Source organism: Mauremys reevesii, linkage group 10 (genome assembly GCF_016161935.1).
Source record: "Mauremys reevesii isolate NIE-2019 linkage group 10, ASM1616193v1, whole genome shotgun sequence".
In the NCBI taxonomy this organism is placed as follows: Eukaryota; Metazoa; Chordata; order Testudines; family Geoemydidae; genus Mauremys; species Mauremys reevesii.
This window is the reverse complement of record NC_052632.1, coordinates 6919211-6938902: the sequence shown is the minus strand read 5'-3', so window position 1 is coordinate 6938902 and position 19692 is coordinate 6919211. Positions and strand designations below refer to the sequence as shown.

Here is a 19692-nt window from a genome sequence, read left to right as displayed (position 1 = left end):
GTCCCCTGGGCTGTGACTCGGGACTCTTTCATCAGTACTAAATTAATTTTAGAAAGTTCTCCCCAAAGGAAAAACTCTAGCTTTAAGTATGCACATACTCTGGGTCAGATTCTGAGCTCTCTTTCCCCAGGGTAAACCCATAGTGTTGTTCCAGATTTAAACGGGTGTGTTTTACATTCTGTGTCTGGAGGGGGTGGGGGAGGAAAGAGGTGCTTAGTCTGAAAAATGCATTGCTGATCTAGGCAAGCCAGTGACTTTGGAGGAAGAATCAAGCCAGTGATCCATCTTGGCTCTGCTAGCAGGAGCTCAAGGCAAACCGTTGCAGAGGAATAGACACACACAAAAGAGGAATGACCCAAAGTCATTAGTATGAAAAGGAAAAAATGCCTGAATATTCTCCAGTTTTCTTTTCACTTAGCCTCATTAATTGACAGTTTGGTCCACAAGAACATAGCTTATCGTGGCAGTTCTTGCCCAGTGATCAGAGGTGGTTTTTTTTAACCATTAAAATCAGTCAAGCTGAACTTTCTTGCCCTCCCCGCTACCCCAGTGTAGATCACTGAGGACTGAGCCACTAACATATATTGAAAGACTTCCATTGACTTCAGTAAGCGTTGAATCAGGGTCAAGCATATTGTCCGGTTTGGAAATTACTTACTACACATGAGGGTTGAGTGAACAGTAGGAAAAAGTTAGTCCTGAGTATTTGTTTCACTTCTGAAGTGAATTTTGATCTAAGTCAGGGGTGGGCAAACCTTTTGGCCTGAGGGCCGCATCCGGCTATGGAAATTGTCTGGCGGGCCATGAATGCCTGGTGGGAGAGGCGGACTCTGAGAGTTAGCATGGGGGTGGGGGGCTCTGTAAGGGACGTTACTGAGGTGGGGAGGGGGGGACTCATGGGATGTGGTGGGGGGGTTCTATGGGGGTGGTGCTGGGGACTCCTAGGGGCCCTGCCAGCAGTGACACCAAGGCGGCCGTACCAGGCACTGCCATGGGCGGAGGCACCTTAGCTGGGATGGGTGTGGCCCCAGGGCGGTTTCAAGGCTTTTGAGGGTGGGGCCGGAGGGGACTGGGCACACTGCTGCATGAGGTGGGGGCTGCCACATAGGCGTGGGGTTCCAATCCCAGAAACAGTGTGATGAAGTCGTGCCTGTGCAATGTGGCTCTGCGTGCCGGAAGATGGTGCTCATCAAGGGAATTGTGAGTCGGGGTCTTGGGAGCACTGGGCGGGTGAAGCAGGGCAAACCTCCGACCCCGCTCCCAGGCAGGAGCCCAAGGGCCAGATAAAAACATCTGATGGGCCGGAAGCGGCTCGTGAGCCATAATTTGCTCACCCCGATCTAAGTGCATTGGTTGCCTTTTTGTGATCTCTTTCTATGAACATTCCCATGCTCAAGGTTTACTAGCCCAAATCTGAAACTTAAATATTCATTTCCAGTGGGTTGGTTGTTTGTAAAATATACAGTTTGCTCTTTGTTGGTTAGTTGCATATGTCAGCCATTCTGGGAAGAGAAACAATACCCTAGGGCTTGTGCAACTAGCCAGTGCAATGCAGATTGAGAATATGGTTCATGAGCAATCAGCAGAGCAGGTTCTAAGTACTGAAGAAATTCATGATAACTTTCCAAGAATGAACAAAGTTAGAAGCTCAAAGAACAAAGTAAGGCCCAGATCCTCACCTCCATGACAGCTCTGCACAGGGCAGCTGAGGAGATGGGGTTGGCGGGGGAGCACTTTCCCCATCTCAGGGGCTGCTGGGTGCCAGTTTGGCAGCCGGTGTTCCTTAGAGTAGCCTCAGGGCTGCTCCAAATTGCACTGGCTCGTAACAGAAGGAATTGCTGCAACATGCCCCCTCAAACCCTAGAAAAATCCCCAGTTGCCCATTTAGAGCAGCTTTACAGCTACTTTGTGCTAGCAGAGCTGTGCCCACAGCGTCAGCCAGAATCTGACTCAGACTGAGGATTTTGTGGTCTGTTTTGTGAATTGTTCATGAAAAGAAAAAAAAAATTCGCCTTTTAATTTAGCAAACTATTCCTTGCCAGGAATAACCATTTTGTTACTTGAACATTAATATAGACCCATCAGACACAGATGGAATACAGCACTATCGACGTTACAAAAATTACCTTTTTATGAATCTACACTATTTATAGTGTGGAATTTTTACTTGAATCAAACAAGAAGCAAAATAAAACAGTAGCCTTAGGCAAGTGAAACCTAAAAATCCACATGACTTCTTCTCAGTATGCTACAAAAACATGAACTAAAATAAATGCACAATACAATACTTCAGTAATGAATACACAGTTCTAAAATAAGCAAGGAAATAAATAAAATATTTACATTTCAAGTACAAAATCTTGCAGTTGAATTCAGTATGAAGAAATCGGTTTATTCCTTTTTATCGTTACCAACTACTGTTCATGTAATCCTAGCTGGCAAAGTCTTTGGATCCAGAACATAGAACAATATTTTATGTGCATTATTTAATCTCTGAATTTTTCCCCGTTAGGCCAAAGTTTGAAGTTGTTTAACATCAGGCAAAAATAAGATTTTACGGTGATTGCATTTAACTAAGGACGTTAACATGGTAATATAATTGGCCCCAAACATGTTTGCTTCATCTTTCTCCTTTGTGGTGGAATAAAAAGAAAATCAGAAATTGATGAACCTTAATTACTAGAGTTGAGTGAGCATAGAAATGATGTTACCAGAAATTCAGTAACGATCCCCAACTGCAGCTGAGCGGATGTACGTAGATTACCTTATTGGCAGGTAGCTATATTCCTTTTAGAATATATTTAATCAAATATGAGTACTGTAATGGTGCTTTGGTATGTTTCTAATCTGTAGGTGTACACTGAACTCTTGGTGAACTTCTGCGTTGGGTAACTCTTCTCATCTTGGCCTGGCCAATGCAGATGTCTCTTTGTTGCCTTCTGATCCCTGTTCTTTCTCTCTGCCTAGGTGAATTCTGCAGAGACTGGAATAAGCTTTGTTGCACCACCTCTCTTTCAACACAGTTAAAAGTTAATGCTATGCCTACGTTGCTCTTCATAACTCGGGAAGTACCATCAGACGTGCCATCGAAACATCTACCCAGAGCTATTTCCTTGGCTATGCTAGGGTTCTGGTCAGTGACTGTGTAGATTCCATAATTGTGTCCAAGAGGGTCAAGAGGTGCCAACATTGTGTATTCACCGGACTCATTATTTACAGCAAGGGGGAGGTGGTTCACTAGATATTCCTGGAGCATGCTATTAACACTTTCTCTATAGCACTTTCCTTGGGGAATGATTCTTACCAGTGTACGGTCCACGCGGTCTTGGTCATACAGCATGCCACTGCACTTAAATTCCAGGCACACTGTCGAAAGATTTGATTGCTCCATGTCTCGAATGGTGCGCACATCTCGGATGCCGTAAAGCTTGCCAACAGTGTACGGATGCGTGCCACCCATGTTGCGAGATCTTATGTTCACCTCTTGGGGTCCGTTAATTTTTACTTTCATATAACATGCCCTATATTCCATTGGGTTGGGCCACCAAGCCTGGTAGTCTTCAGTCCAACTCATTGGGTCATTTTCATTGAAGGGAACTGTATTGTAATCATACCGGTCTCTCTCTACTCTGTAAAATCTGAAGTGAGCGGCACTGTAGTGCGCTTGCTCACATTCTCTTAGGTTTTCACTGGCATAGATGGGGCCATTGCTCTCTCCTGCTGTGCTCGGACTTGGTTTGGCCACCGTGATACTGAAGGCAGTTTTCTTAATTCTAGGATCCACGTGATCTGTCCTCCTGTAGTTGAGCTTGTTGAGATATGGCTGAGGGACTCCAACAGCATTAGGGTTGAGTCTGGGAGAAGAGGGCACAGCTTCAAGTTCTTCTCCCGCCAGGCTTGCCAGGATATAAGCCGAGTAGGCATCTGGACGTTGCTCATCGCAGAAGGCTGGTAAGCAAGCCCCGTTGGGACCAGTGACTGCGCTGTCAAAGCGTCCCCATGCTCTAGGGTTGGATGAATAACCTGATGCAGGCTCCATGTTTATAAGGGAAATCACAGCCCCCTCAACTTGTTCGCTGGGCAGAAATCTCTCACTTCTGTAAGCTCGTACCTTGACGTAACACCTTCTGCTCTCTGGGACGTCCAGGTTGAAGAGCCTCCTCTCTCTGATCTCCATATTCCCAACCAAGAAAATTCTTTCCTCCCGTTTGCGACGTGTGCTTTGGTCAGGTTTGAAGTCCCCTTCTTCCTCCCACAATCCTGTCTCTGGGTTCAGTGACCAGAGCTTCATTTGCTGCAGGTGTTCTGGTATCCTGACCTGCGCAGAGTCCAGGTGAACCCTTACTTTCCCTGCATTAAGAGACTCGGTGGCTGTTTCATCAGTGAAGTCCATGGAAAACATGCCATATGTGTGCAGCGGGAGCATGTCGCCTTCCTCATTTATGTAGTTCAGGTCACTTTGTGCTGCTGTAGCTGTTGATATATTTCTTGGGTCCAGAAACGTAACACTGGCTTTCACTTTGCCTGTGTAGAGTTCACCATTCTGCCTATAAAACGTATTGGGAGGAATTTCTAGTTCAGCTATCGGATCATCCCCTTCCATGTCTCCTAAGGGAATCGTGTTGGTTTCAGAGGACTCTAACGTAACTGGGGCTTTCTTTCTTAGTAACTTGATCTCGTGAAACACGGCACCTCCCTTTTTGTTGAAAGGCAAAACCTTAGTTGTGTTCACAAACTTCTGTAGGCGGTCAACAAAAGTAAGAACCAGCCTCTCTGTGTCAGCTGGGATGTGGACAGAGAAGGTTCCTTTGTAGCCAGTCATGCTGATTCTGTTGTTCCCTATGTATATGTGGCCAAACCTAATTGGTTCACCATTATCTGCAGCTGTGGCTCTCCCCCGGACTGTCATCTTGATCTCAGTGCACACGCTACAGCCACATTCCGCAGCAACTTTAGTGGGGAGGGTGTATCCACTGCACGATATCTCTCTTATTTCCATTTTGGAGACCCCACAGCAGTAAATAGCACGGTCTTTGCACTGGAGCCCTTGATCTATCTTTCCAGTGCATGGGTTTGCTGGACATTTACCAACGTCATAGTAGAAGGAGTTAGTTGCGTTTTGGAAACAGTCATGTGGGAGTCTGATGAAGTAGCTTTCAGGCCTTGGATCGCAGGAAGCTTCATCGCTTGCTGTTAAAATAGATTTTATTAGTGAATGTGTAGCTATTTCTGTGCTGTTTGTTGCTACATGATACATCTGAACCCCTCAGATACTGATAACTATTATTTCAATAGCAATAAGTTTTTTAAATTCAGAATAATTGGATGCGTTACAAGCTTCTGTTTAGTCAAACGCCTGTGGTCCGTCTATTCAGAAAAGCACTCAAGCATGTGCTAACATCCCATTCAGAATATCCTTTAGTTATTAAGGTTAAGCATGTGCCTGAGTGTTTTGCTCAATAGGGATGAACTTAAACATATGCTTAAAGTAAGGCACATGCTTAAGCGCTTTGTTGAACTGGGGCCTCATCCCCAGTATCTAAAAGTACTGAGATTCTCCACTCGTATGGCGGTGAGTGCAAAGGACACTTTATTTTGGGTAGGTCATTAAACTGAAAGTTGGTAGGTGATCCAAAGTGCACAAGGCTCGTTCTTTTGTGACTGTGTGGCTAATATTGAAAGTATCTTGTATGAATGTGCTAATAATGAATATTATTTCCGCAAAACTTGACTTAAATTGCCTCAACATATGTGCCCACTGATTTTGCACATTGGGAATTCCCAAACGTCTTGTAACATGCCACATTTTCTTACCTATTACAGAAAGTTTAGCAGCTTGGGATTTCACAGACCCTGCATCGTTGCTCGCCTTGCAGAAATACTCTCCTGCCTGGTCTATGTTCAGGTTCCTTAACACCAGCTTGCTATTATATTTGTACACTGAGGAATCCAGCAAAGTTCCATTGTGGTACCTGTAAGAAACAGAAACCATTCCGTAGCCTGATGAAAAGTGAAGCAACTTGATGGGGGAAGAATAGGATGGTTTTAGTGGCTAATGCACAGGACTGGAAATAGAGACATGGGTTTTACTCCTGCCTCTGCCACACGTTGCTGGGTTGCTCAATTTTCCGATCTGCAAAATTGGAATAATATTACCTAATGGAGATGGTGTGAGCTTTTAACTCTCTAATAATGCGCTTTGAAATCCTTAAGTAGAAGGCCCTATAGAAGAGCAAAGTATTTTTATGAGTATCTGGTAAATACATTATTGTGGGGCTGTCCAAATTTTGACACTGAGGGATACATTGGCTACTCTTTAGGAGCCTGCAGATAGTCCTGGTTATAATTTACACTTACTATTAAAATAAATATATGCAAACAGCCCTAATATCTGCCTGTGCTTGTATTGCCATTGCTGGATGGCTAGAACTTGCTCGTTGGTTGAACCAGCACTGAAACCAAAATGCCCAAGCATTCACAGAGACATTGGAGGGATATATTAGACCACTCAGAATTTTTCTGTGGTTTGAAAGCTTTTACCAGCAGACCATATCCCACCCCAATAGAAGGGAATGGGAGTCTTTCCAGTGACTCTTATGGGCATTGGACCCAGGCTGTCTGTGTATTGGAGATCTCTCTCAAACTGGTAAAAACTTTCAGACAGGTAATGTATTTACCAGATACTCATAAAAATACTTTGCTCTTCTGTAGGGCCTTCTACTTAAGGATTTCAAAGCACATCAGTCTTGGGCTGGATTCAGATCTGGGCTACCCTGGGGTAAACTCAGTGATGTTAAATAAGCTCAGAATTTAGCTGTGGGTCTTTGGTATGTTAGGCCAGTCTGCGCTGAGAATTTCTAGCAATTTTCCTACCATGGCAGTTTGCCCACTGGTTCGGCTTAACTGTTGCTAGAAACTGTGGAAATGCTTGTGCGTGATTTTTGCCACCATGTCACCAGGGTAAGATACATGGTGGTCAAAATGCCTTCAATTGGCCTATGCTGGTGCTTCTACCATTTCTGGCATTGTAGAACCACAATGGTCCTAAACTTAGTAAAAATTCCTGCTGTAAATCCAGCTTTAGCATAGCCAAGCCCCCCCCTCCCCCCAAGGTTGTATCTAAAACACAGCAAACTGGTGAATGGCTACCAGCCACATCTGAAGGTTCTGCTGGGTTAGGGGTTTTTGAATTATTATTATTATTTTTATATTTTTCCATACAAACTCTAACTGCAGACTTGTACAAGAAGTAATATAATATAAATCTTAGAGAAACAATTACTTACAATAATAATTTCCCATTCTATAAAGTCCTACATATTATATCTGTCACATTTCAAAAATATATTTGCTAAGACAATAAGGAGATAAAAATAAAATATACACTACAGAGAAAATTACTCTATGATCCATCAGCTTTACTGTATCAACTCATCAGACAAGTTAAGGGCCAGATTGTGAATAACATCTTTCACCATCAGCAATCCAACTAATGTCAATCTTTGCGGAGTAAAGTACTATACCTCTACCTCGATATAACGCTGTCCTCGGGAGCCAAAATTTTTACCGCGTTATAGGTGAAACTGCATTATGTCGAACTTGCTTTGATCCACCGGAGCACTGCTTTACCGCGTTATATCCAAATTCATGTTAGATTGGGTCGCGTTATATTGGGGTAGAGGTGTACTTACGGTATGTAAGGAGTATTATAATCTGGCCCTAAGTCAGCAGTATGCTTTGATTTAGGCTGCATTCTGGGCATCTTTATACTAAACTCTTCCTCAATAGAAATAGAATTCTTTAGTGGATTTTTGAGATTCCAGATGCAAATGACCAGACACACTATTGACTGGAAGCCCTTCAAGGCAGGGATTGATTCTTTTCTATGGTTCTGCAGCACCCAGCACAGTTGGGACATTTGGGCACGACCGTACTATAAATGCTTCCTACTAACAATAATATAAGGATTTATTGTGGTTCTACAGAGGAACCTAAATGCAGAGGAACGCCTAAGAGCATTGTTGCATCTCTTATAGTTGTAGCACACTCAAAGGCAAAGAATAACTTTGTGGACTGCCTTTAACTGCTTACCAGAGATATTGAGCAGGGGCTGGATTCCCGACAGCTTTACAGCAGAGTATCACACTTTGCCCTATTCGCCTCACTTTATCCCCTGGATTCTTTACAATGTACGGCTTGTCTGTGGGAGGGAAGAAAATCAGTATTCTTTTCAGTTTAAAGCCACGGTTAGATTTGATGAATGTTAAAAGCAGAAGCACACTACCGAGCAATCAGTGACTCATAGCAGTAAATTTTATTGCCAGGAATCTTTGTCTGTAGTTACCTGCTCTTTTCAGACGCACGTGGATTATTGAGGATTTCTTGGTGCTTTCAGGTATGGGGACAGTCACAGTGGCGTATCTGGCCTTTTTTATTTTCAGAATGTTTTTGCCATCAGGGCACACTCCAGGAATCCTAAACCCCCCATTGCTATCAGACTCCGTTAACAGCTTCAGAGTCTCAGACTGCACGTAAACAGTAGCTTCGGCAGCCGGTGCGCCGTCTGCAAGGGAGACCATCCCATGCAGTACGTGGTCCTCACACATGCAGAAATCGCACTCCGCATTCACGCGGCCCATGGAGCAAGTGAGGTTGCACTCTGGGGAAGGAAGGCGTGTAGGTTAAAACGGAGCATTCGGATTCAGTCTGGTAATGCTTTCCATTAAGGACCTTGAGTCAGATATTGCACGGGAAATAAATTTGATCCAAAACACATTTTTATTGATGATCAACAGCTATGTGTTTGAAGCAGCTTGACTACATAGCCATTACATTTTCATTAAGTGATAGGTTTATGACTATTGGTCATTATCTTGAATTAACTAGCTGCAGCAAACATTCCATTCTCCCTCCCAGCATGGAACCTTGGGGAAATTTGAATCTAGATTTGGATGTGAACTTTCCAACTTGGCCACAGCTATAGCATGGGCCAAATTAAAACCACAAATCCAAATGCCCTAAACACTGGGAAAGTTGGGATGCAGATCCGAGTGTACAGGTCATGACTCAGGTCCATCTATAAAACGAACTACCCACTTAACTCTCTGGGTCCAGTTCTGTCCTGACTTGAGTATGCAATGGGAGGTACTGCATGGCCATTCTCTGAGGACAGAATTAGGGGTCTAGCAGATTAGCTCCAAAACAGTGAGTCTCAACTTTTTCCTAAGGTGGACTACACCTAATAGAGAGTGTTTCAGGGAACCATCTCCCTTTCCAATCACAATGGCTCACACCATTTCTTCTTTCATTCACAATTGCTTAATAGCCCTGTGTCAACTACAGTAATATTAGGAAAGTATATAACGTAATTTGCCTGCTTTTAATGCTACTTACCATGTGCTAATAAGAGGAGAACTAACACGACGTAACCAGCCAGCAGACCACCAGCAAGTACTCTGCAGCCTAGCAGTGGTCCATGGGACACTGTTTGAGTGCTGCTCTAACAGGACATTAAACGTAGATGCTCCTTAATCCAAGAGATCCACAACATCCCTGATGGAGCCCTGAGTGTTTCCCATGCCTTGATCCCCTAATTTTGATGCTTTGGTATTTTAATTTGAGCTCATCTCTGGAGCCCTCTGTTTAATCACAGGGTAAGCACAGCAGAGACAGCAGCAGTATGAGTTCCCCATGCTTCCCCATCAGTGTACTTCAGCTGTGACCTGACAGGACCACCCTCGGGGTGAAGGGGTAGATCAGACTTTGTGGCTTATTCACTCCTTGAGCTCTTGCCAGATTCTGGCAAGAAAGATGCTCAAACCGTACTAGTGGTTCTTGAACCCTAGTAGTTGGAGTGAGCCTGTGACATTATTCCTGGTAAGTAAGGGACACAGTAATCAAGTTTATATAAGTACCTGAACAAGAATGGCCAATGCAGAGTCGCCCTTCCTCAGTCGCTGCATTACAGTGCAGGTCCAAGTGGCTCTCTGCCAGGCAGGTTCTGAGACGGGTCTGGACACCAGTTTTGCCGCATTCTGCTGAGCACTCACTCCATTTCGACCATGGAGACCAAAACCTTTTTGAATCGTGCAGCAAAGACCCTTGAATAACATCATTGCTGTGTTACTAAGGTGCATGTTACATATACTGTGTAGTCTCTCCGGCCTGGGAAAAAGGCAGTGAGTTTTTAAAAAACCCGAAACATATCAATGATTCTGAGTAATAAGCTATGAGAAGACTTCCGAATGCATCTGACTTATATCTATGCAGGCTACTACATTCAGAATGACTAAAGTAAAACTCAAGGGCAATGGATGCTTAGTCTTGAATGTCTGTTTTAAAGGAAATCACATAGACATCGTTACTTACATGGAAGGATTTAGTCAAGCTAGTCCAATGACTCTGATAATAATTAAACAAACATTGTCTACAATAACATAGGTACATCTCTCATTGTGAGAATTGCACTTGTTTTAGTGAGGGCAGAACAGAACCCCGGAATACTACTTAGCACTTACATAGCATTTTAAGGGTCAGATTATTTGCAGTGGATGATATGGTCTTGGGTATGGTTGGGATCTTAAGACATTTCAGTTAAAAAAGTTACTAGATGGAATTAATGTAATTTAAATTGCTTGCTTGCAAAATACAGGGTCTGCTCTAAGTGTTTCAAAGTCACCATGCCCCATAAAATATTAATCAGCACATTCTTTTAAATATGTACAAATCTGCTTTTATGGAAAAATGTCTGTGCACCATGTTATATGTTCTTCCAGCTGTTGTAATACACCAGCTAGAAGGTCAGGTTACCTGGTAGAAATGGAGACAGATGCCTAGCTAAGGGTCTGAATAACAGTATTGGAATATGAACCCCCTGTCTTATAAAAGCAGATGTTTGATGTGGACTTAGGTGTCTGGAGAAGGAAAGCAAAGTACAGCAGCCGCAGAACTGTAATGGCTGGCTCGTCGAGAAGTGCCATGGCTTAAATGGGCATTTTAAAGCTGTTGGTGCCTCAAATCCAGCGTTCTGGTTGGTTGATCTGACAGATAACAGTCTCAAAAGAGGACTGTACAAGTTAAAACGCTTTTATGGGGTGAATGTTAAGTAGAGCCCTGTGTTTTATGCAAATGTGAAATAGCACAAAATAAAACAAAAAAACCCAACAAAGATTAAAACAACATAAAATGAAAAACTCAACCCTCAGCGGAAGCTCCTGTATCTCCTGACCTGTCAGCCTGGGCCTGGTGTAGGGGGTTGCAGCACCACTCAGGCTTGGCCCAACCGCCCTTCCATCATGAGGATGAGGGAGTGGTCGGGCCAAATTTGCCTGAGTGGCACTGTGACCCTGGGTGCCAGGTCACAATGCCCGAAGCAGGGAGCCGGAGCCAGCCCTGCGGGACAGCAGCCATCACTGCAGGTCAGATGTAAGGTGGATTTGCTCTGCAACCATTCCGTCGTGGCCTCCCAGCTCCCCCCGGGGCAGGGCCCAGCTCCTTGGCGGGGGAATGGATAAAATGAAATTATAATATATTCTTGAAAAATAAAAACAATTTCACGGGGCTGTAATTATAAGCCCTGTTTTCTGTTTGGAGCCCAGGTCGAGAGACTCAGGCTTGTGCTATTGTGCTAAAAATAGTAGACATTGCAGTTCAGGCTGGAGCTTGGGCTCTGAAACCCAAGGAGGACAATGGGCTCCAGAACCTGAGTTCCAGCCCACGCCACAACGACCACACACCTATTTTTAGCATCATAGCATGAGCCCCGCACCGTAGCGTTGATCCGGGCTCTGCTGCTCGCTGTGTAGACACACCCTGCATATCCTTGTTGGATGGCACGTTGAACCTAATTGCTTTAAGAGTGACACGCTAAATAGTAATTCCAACCCCCCTGAGAGCTGCTGCACTTACCTATGGGACACAGGAAACGTACAGCATAATTCAAACAGGTTTTTCCTGCTGGCTGCTCCTTATTCAAACACCAGAATCCCTCCTGTAGGCTAGCGTGGACCACTTGGCCTGTGTTCTGGGCAGGAACCCAGTCTGTGGTTCGCGCTTCAATTCGCGTGGGTCTCTCGCACACCTTGTCCCTGAAGTAAAGCCTGATGGCGTCTAAACGTTCGTGATCCCCGTTGCCGCCTGGATGATCAACATTGAACCATGTGGTCCACTCCCCATGATCTGGATAACAGAAAGGATGCTGCAGTACTGACAGTCAGCTTTGGAAGCGTGATCACCACACCACCTTCTGGCACTTGCTCCCATTTAATTTTCATCTTGAATGGTCTGGTTTTTTTTATTGTGTGTCCACAGACTGGGACTGGGGTGTCAGGAATCCCGGATGCTAATGCCATCTGTGCTGTGTTACCCTGGGTAAGTCCCTTAACCTCTCTGTGCCATAAAAGGTGGGTATAATACCTCCCTGAGAAGGATGCATGAGACATTAATCAATTAACATTTGCATGGTGCTTTGAGATCCCTGTTTCCAAGTGTGGTCAAGTCTAGAAGCGTCTGTTCTAAGCCAGCAGTTCTCAGACTGTGGGTTGAGACCCCAAAGGGGGTCGCAGTCCCTTTTTAATGGGGTCGCCGGGGCTGGCATTAGACTTCCTGGGACCGAAGCCGAAGCCCTGCCGCACGGGGCCAAAGCTGAAGCCTGGCGGCTTCCGCTCTGGGTGGCAGGGCTCAGGTTACAGGCCCCCTGCTTGGGTCTGAAAGCCCTTGGACTTTGCCCCACTCCACCCCCGCCTCCCAGGGCAGCAGGGCTAGGGTGGGCTCAGGCTTCGGTCCCCTATCCTGGGGTCATGTAGTAACTTTTGTTGTCAGAAGGGGGTCGTGGTGCAATGAAGTTTGAGAACCCCTGTTCTAAACAAATTTGTCAAATATTAGATATTTCCCCTTGTCATGAAACATGGGTTATCCCCAACTGCCGTGTTAGCTCTAACCACAGGTTTGGTAACAAGAGTGAGTTTAACCATCAGGTTAAGGGGGGGAAACAAGCAGCTCAGATTGGCATCCCAGTTTTTGAGCCAATGCAAATCCTTTATTTGAAATGCAGGTTGTGTGTCCCTGGTTTTGTGCTTTTAGCTCATCACACATGGATGGTTCGTTCCCACCCCAACCATTGCTAATAACAGTAATGAAGGGAAAGTGAGATGGGAAGGTTTGGGTAACTGCTGTGAACGTCTGGCAATCTCTCTGCCATAACATCATTATTGTTCATTGCTTTCAGTCTCTGCTGCAATTTAAATCCTAGTCTGTGGTGCCTGACATTAGGGAACATCACCTGAGGCATCAGGGTATTTCCTGAGGATTGAGAAACAGCTGGGAGGAGCTGATGGACAAAAATGGCGCTGTGGGTCATTAAATCTGCTTGGTCGTTTATCCCCAAGAAATACCCAACGGTATTGTAGAAGGATACGGGTTGTATGCAGGGTGACACTGTGCTCGGCATTTCTAGAGGATTCATGCCTGGTGGGCTAACCAGTAAAATTGTTTGGCTTCTCTGCCGCATTCTATTTGGGATGTAGGGCCAAATTCATGGTAGGGAGCTTATCAGAGAACCCACCCACAGCAGATGTGAGCGTTAGATGGAATTTATCTGCCTTCTTTTAGCTCCCCAGCTGCAAAAATGCCACAGGGGCACATTTCAGGGTGGAGCTTAGGGAGCTGGGGGCCAGATTCTCAGTTGTGGGAAATCGGTGCAGTTCCACTCACTTCAGTGGAGTGACGCTGATGTAGGGACCTGGCTGGTGGTGTACGCATTTTTGCACCTAGGCCCCCTGATTAACCCACGGCACCCACACAGGGCCCTGCATGCAGATTCTTCCCAGTCCCGGCGGGAACTGTCTGAATGGGAAGAGAGGGTGGGGATGCTTTCAGCTAGAGCAGGGGGGACACATTTACTCTGCATTAGCAGACCCGTTACAGGAGCATATTTAAACTGATCCAGAACTTGTAGGGGACCTGTGAAAAATTCCAGCCATTGATTCTGATGATGGTGGCTTGTCTTTTCATTTTGCTGGTCGTGTGGGGAGAGCTCTTAATTCTCCGAGTGGTCCTGGGACTGGGTGTTTTTCTGCCCAGCCCAACTTTCTCAGGGCACCTTCCTTCTGCTTGTGCACAGTGTGGGACAAAGTCTGCTTGGAGAGTTCTACTGAAGACGCATTGTGTGTGGAGGAAGAAGTGTGGGGCAGGGAGCCGTCCATCAAACTTCTTCTGAGGACTGAGACTGCATGATTTCTGGTGGGAGAGGCGGGGTGTAGTGAAACTGCTCCCCATTCAAGATTTCTGTATGAATTCCTCCTCTCTGAGGAACCTTAGTGGCTAAGGGACGTGTATGAGGCTGGATTCCAGCTAGAGATACAGGCTGTGGTTGTATATTTGACCTTCAGGATGCCAGGAGAGAAGCCCGAAGCATATTGCAGTGACAGCCAAATCCTGCCGGAGGTGGGAATGAGGCCATTGCTTAAGTGCGTCATCTTGTTAAACAGGTTGGCTATTAAGCATGAAAAAAATATACATGCACAAAATGACCTGTGTCCCCACCATGCAAAGCTTCTGGAGATGGAAAATGACTTACTTGCTGGGTTGTCCTTTACAAAGGGACTGAGGGGTTTCTGTCTGGGCTGGAGCCTGCTGACGGATTTCTTCAGAACCCTCTCACCTGGGGGAGAAGTTTAAAACAGCAATAAAGACATGGAAGAATTGATTTTTTCCAAAATGTCTTTAATACGCCCCCAATGTTAGTGCTGCGGGCGTCAGAATGGATCGATACTGTGAGATAGCTGAGTAGCTCTGCAGTCACGTGATAAATTGCTGGGGATTCAAAATAGTCATTGATGGTCAAAGGATGTCTGTTTTTTAAATGCTAGAAATAATTATTTTAGAAGCAGCCCTGGCTTTATTAATAGTCAACAGCCTCAAGAATTTGCTTCTCTGCAATGGGTCTGAGCTGCGGAGTTTGGATATGGGTTTTCCCAAAGCCGAGAGGTACATGAAGCTGGGGCTTCCTCGATCTGCTCTGAGTTACATGGTACTTCTCCCCCTGACTTAAAAGGGAGCACCACCCGTGTAATTTAGTCCAGAATTGGGTTTTGATTCAGCCACTCTAGGCTTAGGGGCCTTCCAGGAGACTCCGATATGGATCCAGTTCTCAGTGGCAGTGTTTGGGTCCAGAGTTTCTGTGCACAGCCATCTCAGTGCTTCTGTTTTGCACCAGTAACTGTCTGGGTAGAGAACTGCTGTGTGACCTTCCTGAGCTACAAAGGGCCTGCATCCTCGGTGGAATTTAACAGTGGGCTGAAAACACTTTTGTGTTTAAAACTATTTACAATGACAGCCAGACCTCATGATATTCCCATCCTCGCCAAAAGCAGTTGGTCTGGGAATCTCACAGAAGCGCCTCTTCTCACCAGGTTTCCTTTCTGACAGCAAAGCAGTGGAAATTCTAAGTGAACGAAGCTGTTTTGCAGACCACAGGGCCAAATCCTGGTCCCAGTGAAGCCAATGGCAAAAGTCCCATTGACATTGATGTGACTGGAAATGTAGTCCAATAATCAGTTTCTAGCCCTGCTGACTCACTGAAAAAACCCTCCCGAAATGCGTTACAGATTCCAGGTAATGGCTTCCAACTGCTTTGTTTTATTTAATGTTGCAGTTAACCCCAAAGGCTAAATCTTTAACACAGCGCCCTGCCTAGGATTGGGCACTGGGGAAATGCATAGGGGAAAAGAGGAAGGAATCCGCCCGCAAGGCTGCAGCATGCTACTCCGGGCCCATCTCTGCCCCATTCTTAGCCCAGCCCCAACTCTGTGATGTCTGCATGGTTGGAACATGCTTAAGATTCAGTAACGAATGGACAATAGTAGCTATGTGCTGCTTGAGAAATGTAGGGCTGGAAGGGACCTCGAGAGCGCCCCCCCCCCCCGCACTTTGGGGAGCAATAATCTCGTTTCCCTCCCAACGGGATAAACTACGAGCTTTGAGGCTGAGTAGTATAATCACGCATGGGCAGTGGGTCATTGCTGACTCTGAGTGAGTCGTTAGCCCTGTTGTTGGAGGTCAAATATGTTTTGAATGAAATGTAGAACTGTTTAGACTGGAAACTCAGGAGGCAGGCAGGGATGGCTTGTAACACGGATGAGGAACTAGTTTACGACTAGTGTTGTGATTAGATGTTTTTGAGATAGGGAGTTTGTGTGTGTGGACATGGGCAACAAAGGGATGATCTAGATTTGTTTCCTGTTGCCTTTTTCTTTAGTTAAATTTGTGCTACTGAAAGGTGTCTGACGGAAAGCTAGAACTGCTGGCCAGAAAATGGAAACCGTCATGGATTTTCCCCACATTTCGTTTCGACTTTATGTCAAATTTTAATTTTTGCAGAAATTTCCCAACTCTCTCTATTGACAGAGACTGAGATCCTGCCTCGAGTCAGAAGAAGGGGGTTATCTGCTCTGTTTTATTGCACAGGCAGTGTAACTGCAGGCTTCCTAACCCACAGTGCCCCAGCCACATGTTGATCCTGCCCTGGATACCATGTCTAAGACAATGTGGACTCTGTGGATTTCAGCAACGGGCAGCCAATCATTGGTGTGCAAACTCCTAGTGTAAACAGAATGAACTGCTCTACGCCATAATTTGCACCAATCTCACTTACTCCTGCTTGAACCCAGTGTAACCTGCACCAGTGCAAATCACACCGTTGCTGGTCTATATGGGGGGCCAGCAATTCAGCACTGCCATTGATGGCTGGCTGCTGATGGCTGAAATTGGGGGAAATGCCCAGAATAGACAGGGCCTAAGAGGTGACAGTGTAGTAGAGGGCCCACAAACTACACCATGTCATCTGGGGTATGGCTCTCACTTACAGTGCCAGGGGTCCTGGGTTCAAATATTGGAGTAGAGGTGGGAGTGAAAACTAGGGGACTTTGATTAGGGAGGAAGGATGGTCCGCTGGTTAGGGCACTAGCCTGGACCTTGGGAAACCTAGTTTCAATTCCCAGCTCTGGTACAGACTTCCTGTGTGACCTTGGGCAAGTCACTTGGTGTCTCTGGGCCTCAGTTTCCCATCTGCAAAATTAGGATAATAACACTGCCCTACCTTACAGGGGTGTTAAAGAGTGTGAGGAGATCAGATCCTACAGTGACGGGGGCCAGATAAGTACCCTAGATGGGAGATGTTAGCAGGTAACTCCAATGCACCAGTGATTTTTCCACTGGGAACAGGGCTGAAAACAACAGCTTATTTCATATAGGCCATCAAACAGCCATCAGCAGGTGACAGCTTTGGGTCACTACCATAATGTTGGTATAAATGTTTAACCTTCACTTGGAATAGATGTGGCATCCAGAAGAAGGAGCGAGAGAATCCATCCTCTTGCTGCGATCATCCTTTTCTTCACTGGCTGAGCCCCCACTGAGAATGGAGAGTCTTCAAATAATTTTAGTCCCTGGGTAGTTTCCCTGAATCAGGTCACCTGTGAAGACAATTTCAATCATCATGGGTCGGATCCAAAGCCCACGGAAGTCAGTGACAGTCTTCCCATGGATGCCAATGGCATTTGGCGGAGGCCCTATCTGATGGTTGTCTCAAAGAGGTCCTGGAGGGCAATTCATCCAGGGCCAGATTTTCCCAGCCTTCCGTGGGTTGGGTAACACCTCCCTCCAGATAGAGGCTGGGTGATTTCAGGCCCCAGCATGCTACGACCGATGTCAGTGGGGCTCCTCCGAGACTGAAGTACAATTCAACATAATGATAGGTGGCAAAATCTGGTGCTAAAAGAGCTGAGAATGGCTTTGATTCCTAAACACAAGACTTGACCGGTCTGGTAGGAATAGCCATGAGTTCTGGTCTGAAGACTATGTTCCTTGGAACTACGCCGTATGGCCATTCTCATTAAACATACATTTACCAGTGTGGGCCAAAGATCGCCTTGGGTAAACAGTCCTGAGGCACACGGGCTTATGGCTGCATTTTTACAGTATCCAATCATTTTTGGGCCCTCACAGTATAACAATCTAGTGTAAGTATTGACCAACCAATGTGAAATACACTCCTTTGCCACTTACACCCACCCACCCCTGTCTTCTGACCAACTTCCACTTGACGTGGCACTTATATCACCATTGGCATCACGCCTGGATTCACAGATGTTAAAGCCGGTAGAGGGACTAGTATGATCCTCTATTCTGAACTCCTGCATAGCACAGGCCTTAGAGTTTGGGTTTCTGTCTCTATCCCCTCGCAAACATTAGGGTTGATTCTTCTCTCACACTGGTGGAACTCTATTGACTTCAGTGGAATTCTTCCTTATTTCTATTTGTGTGAAAGGCGTATCTGGCACAGAGTTAGTATTTGTGTCCTCCCACACCATTCAAGCCAGGCCCCTAGACGTGTTCTGCAGACAGTGATTTCATGGAAGATCATTAAACCGCCTTCTCAAGGATTAAATTTCTGTGCAATCCTGATGTTTCAGGACTGCTGCAGTAACCAAGCCCGACAGTCTCACATTCCTTCTGAAACCGCAACCTTGCTCCAAGAATGACACAAGTACGGTGGCATATACCTGAAAGGAGTTGCGACCAATAGTAAATACGGTCTGGAAATAAAATGTAACTGAAACATACACCCAGAAAAGTTCCAGAGCTGTCGGCACTGGAGATTAGATCACATGCCTCTGGCATCAATGTCATTCTGTTATTTGCAAAGTGCAATAGCATATCAAGCGTGGTCTAATGTCCAATCCCAGCTCTGCCACTGGCTTGCTGTGTGGCTTTCTGTAAATTATATAGTAACTGCTCAGGGGCTTAGTTTTCCCATTTGCAAGTTGGGGATAATGCTCCCTACTTATTTAGCTGACTTGCAGAGGAGGTGTGAGGGCTGATGTTTGTACGGTGCTTTGAAAGTGTAAAAATTCTATATATGTGCAAAGTATTTTGAGACAAGGTAGGAGAGGTAATATCTTTTCTTGGACCGACTTCTGTTGGTGAAAGGTACAAGCTTTCGAACTATACTGAACTCTTCTTCAAGTCAGGGGAAGGAAATCAGTGTCTGAGCTAAATACAAGTTGGGACAAATTGTTAAGCAGAAGGAGTAATGCACGTTACAACATGCATGTACAGCATGCATTACCCCTTCTGTTGACCAATCTGTCCCAATTTGTATTTAGCTCAGACACTCTGATTTCCGTCTGCAGACTTGAAGAAGAGTTCTGCATAGCTCGAAAGCTTGTATCTGCCATAAACAGAAGTTGGTCCAATAAAAAATATTACCTCACCTACCTTATGTCTCTCATATCCTGCAAAAAAGTATTATTATTACATTAGTGGTTACAGACCAGGGACTGGGAGTTAGGACTTCTAGCTTCTATTCCCAGCTCTGTCCATTACGAGGCTGCTTTGAGTAAATCACATAAGCCCAAACTTACGAGTGTCCCAGATTTTTGGGGTGCCCACCTTCTGATCTGATTTTCCAAAATTCTGAGCATCGTCTCCCATTTAAGTCACTTGGAGTTGTCAGTGTCTGAGGTGATGTCCCCAAAGTTAGTGGACATATTGAAAATATAGCCTTAACCACTCTGCCCCTCAGTTTACCCATCTGTAAAATGAGGATAAGATTTACATACCTTGCAGGATGGTGTTGATGCTTATTAACAGTAGTGCTAATGCCTAGCTGTTAGAAAGTCATGTTTACGAGGG

General features: G+C 45.4%; 2 protein-coding genes across 3 annotated transcripts in view; one reads left to right on the top strand and one right to left on the bottom strand.

Moving 5' to 3' along the window:
* Nucleotides 1-2207: 2207 nt before the first annotated feature.
* LOC120374140 (cartilage intermediate layer protein) lies at nucleotides 2208-17461 on the bottom strand. 2 transcript variants are annotated; one of them, XM_039493427.1, is made up of 8 exons: nucleotides 17318-17461; nucleotides 14576-14659; nucleotides 11908-12177; nucleotides 9915-10100; nucleotides 8345-8659; nucleotides 8092-8200; nucleotides 5815-5972; nucleotides 2208-5190 (listed from the first exon to the last, which is right to left on the bottom strand). In XM_039493427.1, exons 1-8 carry the CDS (start codon nucleotides 17382-17384, stop codon nucleotides 2843-2845), a joined length of 3537 nt encoding a protein of 1178 aa, XP_039349361.1. In that variant the 5' UTR covers nucleotides 17385-17461; the 3' UTR covers nucleotides 2208-2842. The 2 variants fall into 2 exon arrangements, with proteins under 2 accessions (XP_039349361.1, XP_039349363.1); XM_039493429.1 differs by lacking the exons at nucleotides 11908-12177; nucleotides 14576-14659; nucleotides 17318-17461 and adding an exon at nucleotides 11199-11322.
* The window catches only part of LOC120374141 (gonadotropin-releasing hormone II receptor-like), a 54277-nt gene continuing 45965 nt past the window's right edge, over nucleotides 11381-19692 (top strand). The window contains exons 1-2 of the mRNA XM_039493432.1: nucleotides 11381-11417; nucleotides 12310-12369. The gene's annotated coding sequence lies outside the window, so the exon portion shown is untranslated. The remainder of the gene's footprint in view (nucleotides 11418-12309; nucleotides 12370-19692) is intronic.

Coding starts and splice junctions, on each gene's coding strand:
- LOC120374140 (XM_039493427.1), bottom strand. CDS start 17,384: ATGATCGCAGCAAGAGGATGGATTCTCTCGCTCCTTCTTCTGGATGCC. Junction 14,660..17,317: donor CACATCTATTCCAAGTGAAG/GTTAAACATTTA, acceptor CTTCTCCCCCAG/GTGAGAGGGTTCTGAAGAAA. Junction 12,178..14,575: donor TGTAAAGGACAACCCAGCAA/GTAAGTCATTTT, acceptor TCTGTTATCCAG/ATCATGGGGAGTGGACCACA.